General features: G+C 47.0%; 1 protein-coding gene across 2 annotated transcripts in view; it reads right to left on the bottom strand.

Moving 5' to 3' along the window:
• Ahcyl2 (adenosylhomocysteinase like 2) overlaps positions 1–9,561 on the bottom strand; it is a gene marked incomplete at its 5' end in the record, with an annotated part of 143,646 nt that extends 134,085 nt beyond the window's left edge. For both annotated transcript variants that reach the window (XM_055608096.1, XM_055608098.1), the window contains 1 exon segment: positions 9,450–9,561. In XM_055608096.1, coding sequence (XP_055464071.1) covers positions 9,450–9,557 — 108 coding nt within the window.

Here is a 9,561-nt window from a genome sequence, read left to right as displayed (position 1 = left end):
ACCACCCTGGTCCACACTGTGGTTATGTGTGAGCCTTCCACCTCTCATGGGCACTGTGATCCAAATGCTCCTTGCAGGTAACTGTCCTGGAGACCCGGCTACACGAGCACAAAGCGTGTAAGTACTCCAGCACTTTATGAGGGGAGAAAGGCGCTGGCAAGATGGCTAAAAGCTGTTCTTGCACTCGGCAACACACAGGTGTCCACAACTGAGTTCAAGGCCAGACTGGTCGACAGAGTGAGCGCAGGACAGCCAAGGCTACACAGAGAAACCCTGTCTCATCCACACAGTAACAACAACGAAGCTCTTGCAGAGGTCCCAGATTCAATTCCTGCACCCACACGGTCACTCAGAGCCATCCTTAACTCCAATTCCAAGGGCCTCCAGACACCACAAAAGCACATGGTGCACGTACGACATTCAGACATATAAAATAAACAGACAAGGCTCACGTTTAGACACAAAGCCATTGTGCTTCATTGCAAATGGGCAGCTGTACAAATCGAAGACTAGTGTTCAGAAGAGGATTTGGCTAAAGGGATCCTTTTCCGAGTTACTGGAGTAGATGATACTAACAGACACAGTGATGCTATGAGAGCCTGGGGTACAAGCAATGACTAGAACAGAGGTCCCAAGACCAAGGACGAAGCGTCAACAAAGAATGAGGTGCAGCCAAAAAAGTGAAATGGAAACTAGTGAAGAGAAAACAGTGTTGTAAAGCTGGGTGTGGTGGCACACCTGTAATCCCAGCATTAGGGAGGTGGAGGCCGGAGATGGAAGGAGCAGAAGTTCAAGGGCAGCCTTGGCTCTGTAAAAAATGCTAGGCTCCAGAAGAGCTGCCTCCAAACCACACAAAAGAGCAGTGTCCTAAACGCCTGAGGAGCAACGCGTGTTTGCTAAGGACTACCAACGCTGCCAAGTCTCAGGGGACGAGGCCGGAACCAAACAAAACAAAAAGCACTGCTTCCCAACCTAAAAGACATTAGCAATAAGGTTTTTTTTTTTTTTTCTGTCAGAATATCACAATGGGCTAAGGAGTTCATTTGTAAGGACTAAAAATGTACACACAGAAAAATTCTTTACAAAGCTGGATTCTCAAAGACAGAAAGGAAGTCACCAGGTTGAAGAATAGAGTTACCAAAATGAAAAAGGCAAAGCAAGTCTGAATATTGACAAAGTGCTGGAGAAGGAGGAAATGAGCAGAAGAACACCTCTCTAACACTACTGAGAAGAGCATGGCAAGACCTGTCTTGGAAGAAAGAGGACATCTACTTTAATGGTATGAAGAAAAGGATGACTCCCACACAAGCAGGTTTGTAGACACAAGTTCCATGGGGGGGGGGGGGGGGGGAGACTCTTCTGGTTTGTAGTGAAAGAGAAAGCATGCAGCTGGTTTAAACAGAAGAGCACATGAAAGAACAGAGATCCAGTCTGAAAGTCACTTGTGCTGGGAAGGTGACTTACAGGCCTCACACTGCAAGACACACCAATCTCCCACAAGCTTGCTGCTTACAGACTTACCGACACTGAGCTGTCTGGCTCTCAGGTTTTCCTCAGAACTTTCAGCTCCATGGGTTGAGGCAACAAGGGAGAAGGGTTAGTATAAATGGTCAAATCCCCAGTTTCACAAGCACTGAAAGTCAATCTGGACTGAAATAAACAGGAAAGGAATTACAGAAAGATTATGGAGTAGCTTCCAAGGTGGAAAACTTGTTTCAAGGATACACAGCTTAAAAACAAGCAATCAAACACACACACACACACACACACCCCACCCAAAATTATAAAATTAGTTTGTGAAAGATATTATGGGTGATGGTGACAAGCAAGAGGTCCTGCAGCTTGATGCACGTCGCAGCTGGACCACCATGGGCCAACGCCAACAACACTGCCACTGTCAGCCCGGGCCTGGCCTCACTGCCTCAAGGCTGCTGCTACATGGGGATTTGCTGATTACGGACGCTGAGAAAAATAACGCAGGAAGACTTGGGGAGCTGAGTCAGCACAAAGGACGGAGACGACAGTCCACAGCGGCGGCGTCTAGGATGATGAGACCTCAGTGAGCAGTCAACAAGGATGTGAGCGAGCATGGGGTCTCTGCCTCCTCCGGTGCAGGACAGACACTACTGTCCAGAGGGTCACACAGGGCAGTCTCAGCAGACGCTCACACAGACATCACATGGGAGTCAGGGCAGCAGGGCTGGCAATGTGACAACGCCGCCCACTGCTGCTATGGGTACTGTTTCATCTCACTGATCCCAAAGGCATCACAGCCCAGCCAAGCCTCAGGCACGTTAATTACTCTCTTTCAGCCTGCATTTTCTCGTCTGTAAAATAAAGCTAACGCTACTCACCTGATAAAGGTTATTATGAGGATTAATAGACAAGACAGAGCTGGCGTGGAGTGTGTATTGAGTAAATTGCAGACATCACAAAGACGGAGAAGGAAATTTCCAAGAACATTTTTACAGCTTTTGTTTTAATAGTTAAGATTTTCTTTCTCCTTTAATCTTTGAAAATCGCATTTATTAATTGATTGTGTGTGTGTGTGAGTATGTGTGTGTGTGAGAGAGAGACAGAGAGATTCCTGTGCAGGTCAGAGAGTACCTTCTTTGGGGACTTGGCTCTCTCTTCCCATGTGATTCCTGCATATGGTCGTCAGGGTTCACAGCAGGAGCCTTTCCCATCTTGCTGGTCTGTTCATCTTTTGTTTTGTTTTTTTAAGATTTATTTATGTTACCTATATGAGTGCGCTATCTGCACGTACACCTGTGTGCCAGAAGAGGGCATCAGATCCTAGTACAGATGATTGTAAGCCACCATGTGGGTGCTGGGAATTGAACGCCGCACTCTGGAAGAGCAGAGACCTCTTTACTGCTGAGCTATCTCTCCAGCCTTCATCTTTTAATCAAAAGGCCACACTGGAGCACTGAGGATATCAGAGAAGCCAGTTTGGGCCTCAGATACACAATATTCAGAAAAAGCTTAAGGAAAGTCTAACTCAACTAGAATCCTAGCATCCTTGTTTACCTAAGTGCTACGAACTCAGGGCCCAAAATGACAGTTCTGATTGACAGAGCCTTGAAAGCAAATTTTAAAAATCACTAGATATTAATACAAGTGTCCAAAAAGAAGAAACTAGTAATTGTTCAGAATACAGCTGTGCAAGAAGAAGTAAAAACAATGCCCGTCTTAAGCTATTTAACTTCATTTTTGAGGGAGCAGCAGGATGGCTCGGTGAGTAAAGGTGTTTGCCGCCTTTGACGCCCGAGTCTGATCCCAGGAACATACATTGTGAATCAACTCCAGTCAGCTGCCTCTGACCTCCACACATGCCCCAACGCCCATGACTGCACGCACAAGATACACATGTAATACACAGTTAAAAACAATGTTTACAGTTAAAAACCGACATAAGAAACTTTGTCCTTTGTTCTGTTTTCATCAAGTTTCTAGCCATAAATACTAAGACTATAAAAAGCTCCTGCAAGTTTTGTAAAACTCTTGTCAGGCTGACTGAAACCACTCACCGGGTGAGCGGATGTTAGGTCCTCTGGCGTGTCTACCACATGAACATAGGGCGGGCTGAGGGGTCTAGGCAACAGCCAAGAAGGCCCTCCACCCATGCATCTCAGTTATCCTCTCTGAATATTTAATAAGAACTACTATAAGCCAAGCAGGCATGATGCTATAATCCCTGCACTTGTGAAGACTGAGGCAGGACCAAGGTTAAAGTCAGGTTTAAACATAAAGGAGACTTGTCTTAAAAATAAGCTAATTATGGGGCTGCAGAAATGTTCAATAGCTGAGCATTCCCTGCTCTTGCAGGACTCGGGTCCAGTTCCCAGCACCTACATGGTGACTCACAACAGCCTATAGCTCCATTCAGTTCTAGGCTGACTCTCTCTTCTGCTTCCATGGGCCCCAAGCATGGACACAATAAACATGCAAATATACAGCACTCACCTAAGATAGTATTTTAAAAAAATTTAAGGGCCAATACTATAGCTCAGCAGGTAAAAGCACTTGCTGTGCCAGCCTGGGAACCTGAATTTGGTATCTAGAATCCACACAAAAGTGGAAAAAGAGAGCCAGTTCCGTGAGGTGCGTCACTGCCTCTGCATTCACCCCACTGCACACACACACGCCCCTCCATCACACTCACACACGCACGCACACGCCCCTCCATCACACTCACACACACACACACACGCCCCTCCATCACACACACACACACGCACGCACACACACACACACACGCCCCTCCATCACACACGCACGCACGCACGCACACACACACGCCCCTCCATCACACACACACACACACACGCCCCTCCATCACACTCACACACACACACACACACGCACACACACACCCCATTTATTTTTTAAAGCTCTACCATGAAAACAGAAGAGTATTACTTAGAAATTCAACTCAACAAAGACTCTGAAAAAAGATAAAAAAATAAAGGCAAACTTTATTTCCCTCTTTCTCATTAAGAGAAACTGGAGCACCTGCATTTGTTAACTTCTTCAATTAGCTGAAAACTTTTAATCTGGGTGTCTTCCACGAGGAATGAACACACACCTGGAACTTCAGCCTAGACCTCACGCAATTGAAAACCTACACAATTTGGTCTCCAAAGCCAAGAGATTAGAATACTGTTCCATCTAGTACATTACTGTGTTACTTTGAGACAAATTTCTTTATCTCTGCTTCCTCAATAAAACAAGGATAACACTATCTTTAAGAGCTCTTAAAACGATTAAATGAAATAGTACATATCAAGCTGTAAGTACAAGACCTGGGACAGAGTGAAAACATCTCCCAAGGGGGCTGGAGAGACGGCCCAGTGGTCTGGGGCTTTCCAGAGGCTTTCATTCCCAGCACCTGCAGGGTGGCTCAAGAGACCAGTTGCAACTCCAGTCCCAGGCGATCTACTGCCCTCTTCTGGTCTCCTTCAGCGCCAGGCACACAAGTGGCGCACGGTCATAATGGGCAAACACCCGTATACATAACTATAACTGAACAGTAGCCTCCCTTTCTAACTCTCAAAGGCTGGCCAAAGACTGGTTCACAGAGGAAGGGCTTAACGATCGGAGGGAACTGCTAGCTCAACCAAAAACGAACCAGATTCCTAACTTCAAAAATAAGGATAAAGCCAGGCATGATGGCACATTCCTAACCTTAGGAAGTGGAGATACAAAATAGGAGGCTAGTACCATTGATCTGAAAATAGTTCCCTGAAGAAAACCCTCTTCCTATTTTCTCATTTCACGATTCTTTGAGGTTCAACATTTCAACAGTATTCTCCCATCCTTTTCCTAAAGCCTGACTCACTCCCCTCACTTTGGTCTTGGAATAACCTAAGCCTCAGCCAGGCAGACACACCCTAGAGCTCCCAGAAATCTCCAGACTTCTGGGAGAAGACCAGAGGCAAAGACGTACGAGCTCAGAAAGAGTCTGTGGCACAATGGAAAAGACGCGGGCTCTGGAGACAGCTTAGGTACTCCCTCTGCTACCTTTTAGATGTATAACCTTGGGCAAGGCACAAAGCCTCTCTGAACCACACTTCTTCCTCAGGAAAACTGGGATAATGCCATCTCCATTTCACAATGTTCCTGTCAGGATTACAGAGATACCTAGGACAATTCCTGGCACATAAAAGACCAATTAATGGTAACTATTATTAGGGCCCAGCTGCCAACTGCCTCACTGAACATGTTGCCAGCTGTACTCTTCTGACTGGCAAGGGATCCACACTGCTCTCCCATTCCCATGCCTCTACCCAAAACATGCAGTTTCAGTAATCTATAATTAACCAAATCAAGAGCTTAAACAATTCAGGGCAAGAAGGCACTACATGGCTCAACTCATTCTCTCCTGACAGCAACCAAGCAAGTACAATGCAGACATGTGTGCCAAGAACAATATGGAGTCTGTCTGAACATGGTCATTGCCAATAGTAACGCAAGCACACGATAGCTGAGGTTCTCAGGCTTGTAGCCTTACCGTCAGAGCGTTTTGACATTTGAAAACCCTCTTCAGTGTTTTCTCCGCAGTGCTAGCACCCATTTCTAAGGACACACGGAAGAAGTGCTCTTAACTGCTGCCACATTCCCTCCTGGTGGAACTTATTTTCCCATTTTATAAGTTACTACTGCTGAGATAGTTACCGAGTTCCCTGAAAGCAGTCTTAGGAGCCTTAAATACGACTCTATCATACCACAAGGTACAGGATGAAGGCAGGGCCAAAGGTAAAATGTGGCCAAGTCACCTGCACCCCACTGTGCTCATTTGGTGGCTACTGAACCTACGTACTTCCTTTGTGTGACTCTTGTGGACTTCCCTTGTGCGGCTGAGCAGAGTAACAGAACCATGATACACAAATAAAAAAAGGGAAGCCATCAATGGAAAAGTGATAACATGAAGATTGTCTGGTAGTTACAAAATAAAATCAACAGTCAAGCTGGAGAGATGGCTCAGAGATTAAGAGGCCTGGCTGCTCTTCCAGAGGTCCTGAGTTCAATTCCCAGCACCCACATGGTGGCTCACAACCACCTGTAATGAGATCTGCCCTGCAGGCACTGTATACTCAGTAAGTAAATGTAAAAAATAAATAAAATAAAATAAAAGTCAACAGTCACCTTTTACGTAGCTAAAGGCGATTTTTTCATCCTAGTGTACCCAGTCCTCTACACACTTTTAATAAAGCAAAAGGGAATCAAGGACAGAATGACTTAACTAGACAATCTAAAAGCAAGAAAGGCTCACCAAATCAAAACATCACTCGGTCCTTCCTCGTGGAGTGACATTCTACTTTCTCCAAGTTTAGTCAATTCACTAAGAAAGCTAAAGATTGTGCTCTTTAAAAACAGCAAGCCACCAGCGTGGTGGCACCTGGTTTTAATCCCAGCTCTTTGGAGGCAGAGGCAAGTAGATCTCTGTGAGTTCCAGGCCAGCCTGATCCACAGTTCAAGACAGCCAGGACTACACAGAGAAATCTTGTCTGAGGGAAAACAAAACAAAAAACACTGCAAGCCAAATGTGGTGGTATATACTTCAAATCCCAGCACACAGGAAGTTGAGGCAGAAGGATCATGAGTTCAAAGCCAGCCTGTTTGGTTGGCCTCAAACTCACTATGTAGCCAAGGATGACCTTGAACTTCTGATCCTCCTGTCTCCAGGTCCCCAGCATTGGGATTACAGGCAAGCACCACCATGCCTGGCTTATGTGTTACTGTGGATCAAATCCAGAGCTTCTTGCTTGCTTGGCTAACACTCAACCAACTGAACCACATATACAACCCCTGAGACCTTGTCTTAAAAAAAAAAAAAAAAAAACAAACAACAACAAAAAACACTTGGGGAGGCAGAGAGGCAGGTTGATCTCTGTGAGTTCGAGGCCAACCTGGTCAACAAAGGAAGTCCAGGAAGTCCAGGACAGCCAAGGCTACACAGAAAAACCTTGTCTCAAAAAAGGAAAAAGAGAGAGAGAGAGAGAGAGAGAGAGAGAGAGAGAGAGAGAGAGAGAAAAGTTCAGGCAGTTGTGGTGGTACACACCTGTAATCTCAGTACTCAGGAGGCTCAAACAGGGAGGTTATACAAGCCAGCCTCAGCTACATAGTTGAGTACACAGGCAGCTTGGGCTATACTTTGAGACCCTCACAAGAACGGGAGGGTGGGGGGTGGAGGAAGAGTGAGAGAAAGGAAGACAAGCTAAGCTCAGCTGTGTCCTTGCCCAAGGCTTCACCTGCTTAACTTTCAGCAAAGAGATGGTTTGGTGTAATTAGCACTGTAAGGCAAGCTCAGCCCTGTCTCCGTGGCCTAGAGGCTGCTGAGTAAATCTAGAATCATGGACCACGATTTTGATACTGAAGAAAGCAGGAAGGTGGCTCAGCAACAAGGAAATGGTCCAAGAAGCACATTTAGAATTAAGTAACAGATTCTAAGGTACTGCTCTGTACTTTTTGGTTTTTTTAAACTTCTTTATATTGAAGAATCTATTGAACCATTACCTAACATGTGTACCTTTCAGAGGGGGTCACAATGACATGTCCTTACGCCAGGAAGAAATAATAAATTCTAATAAAAGCTATTATTTAAGACTCTACTACAGGTACCATATTCTATGTGAAGATCACAAACATTTTTAATCCTTAACCATAGCTACTACCCTCATTTTACAGAAGAAATTACCTGCGGAATTTGCAAATTATGTAAAAGTTAGTAGAAGCGGAAGGGGCACTATCTTCAAACCAGGACTATGCCTGAGTATAAACTTCACACTCTAAAAGTAATTTATTAAAATTTTACCCTTAAAAAAAATACTGAACTAGAAACTTCAGAAAAAAATCATCACAAGAAAAAGACTTGCCCAAAGTTACAAAGCATCTTAACTAGGGAGAAATATGCTTTGGATTTCCTAACTTTTACCTAAGTACTTCCAGCCCTAGCTGGCCTGGCTGCCTCTTTTAACTGTAATTTCTCCACTTACTTATAATTGCGGGGGGGGGGGGATGACGACAACAAAGCATGAAAGACAGACAAAACACGCCCTAAAAGCCCTGTTAAATTCCTTCAGTCTTGCCCCTGACACCATTATCACGACATTTGGGAAGCTGGAATGAAAAAGTTAACTGCCCTATCTAAGTCACGAGGTAGCTACAACAAAATGTTTTGCTGGATCCAAGGTTCACCTAAACCCTACCCAGCAAACCCCGTGTATACTCCACGTCCTTTTTATTGTTGTCCTGACAGGAAAAAACCATTAAAGTACGTAAATCACGGTGTCCATGTCGTGTCTAGGAAATGTTTCTTTTTAGCTGATCCACATCTCGTCTTTTTCTCCTGTGCTGACTTAGCATCGACAGAGGGGAGAAAAACCGACGAGACGGGTAAAGGCTCGCCAAGCACTCCAATGTGTCGCGGGTGCGCGCTTCACTCGTTACTATGTAGGAGGGAAGCTGGGAGCTGAGACAGCCCGCACACGCTCGCCTTCCCGACTCTGCTCACAATGAAGATATGAATGAACTAACTACTCTCTCCGCGTACGACCTGGAGCTCCCGGAGACCCGGGAGCGAAGGAAGCGTCTCCGCACCCTTCCACAGCCACGGTGCAAGGGGGTGCGACGGCCAGAGAGGAAGGGCACGGCGTCGGCACAGCCCGCGGGGCGCGTGGGCCACCAGAGGCCCCAAGTCACCTTCCGAGCGGAGGCCGGGCGCCTCCCCGTCCTGCCCGTCGCCGCAGGGAAGGTGTTCCAGCCGCCGAGCCCGGGGTCCCACGCGGGAGGGCGCCGGGGGCGGAGGGTGCAGCCCCAGGCGCCGGTCCCCCCGGCCGCGTCCGGCGGGGCGAAGCGCGCTGCCCGCAGGCCAGCCGGGCAGGCGCCGGCCCCGGGGGCTCGCTCGGGGCCGCCGCTCGGCCGCCCGCCCCGCCCCGCCCCCGTACCTTCTTGACCGTGCGCGGCGCCTCGGTGACCGTGCCGTCGGGGCTGACCAGGGCCTCGCCGCCGTCGCGATGCCGCTGGTGCTGGTGGTGAGGGTCGCTCCGCTTCATGGCC

This window comes from Psammomys obesus, unplaced genomic scaffold (assembly GCF_907164565.1).
Source record: "Psammomys obesus unplaced genomic scaffold, mPsaObe1.curated_primary_1811, whole genome shotgun sequence".
NCBI lineage: Eukaryota > Metazoa > Chordata > Mammalia > Rodentia > Muridae > Psammomys > Psammomys obesus.
This window is presented reverse-complemented; position numbering and strand designations above follow the sequence as displayed.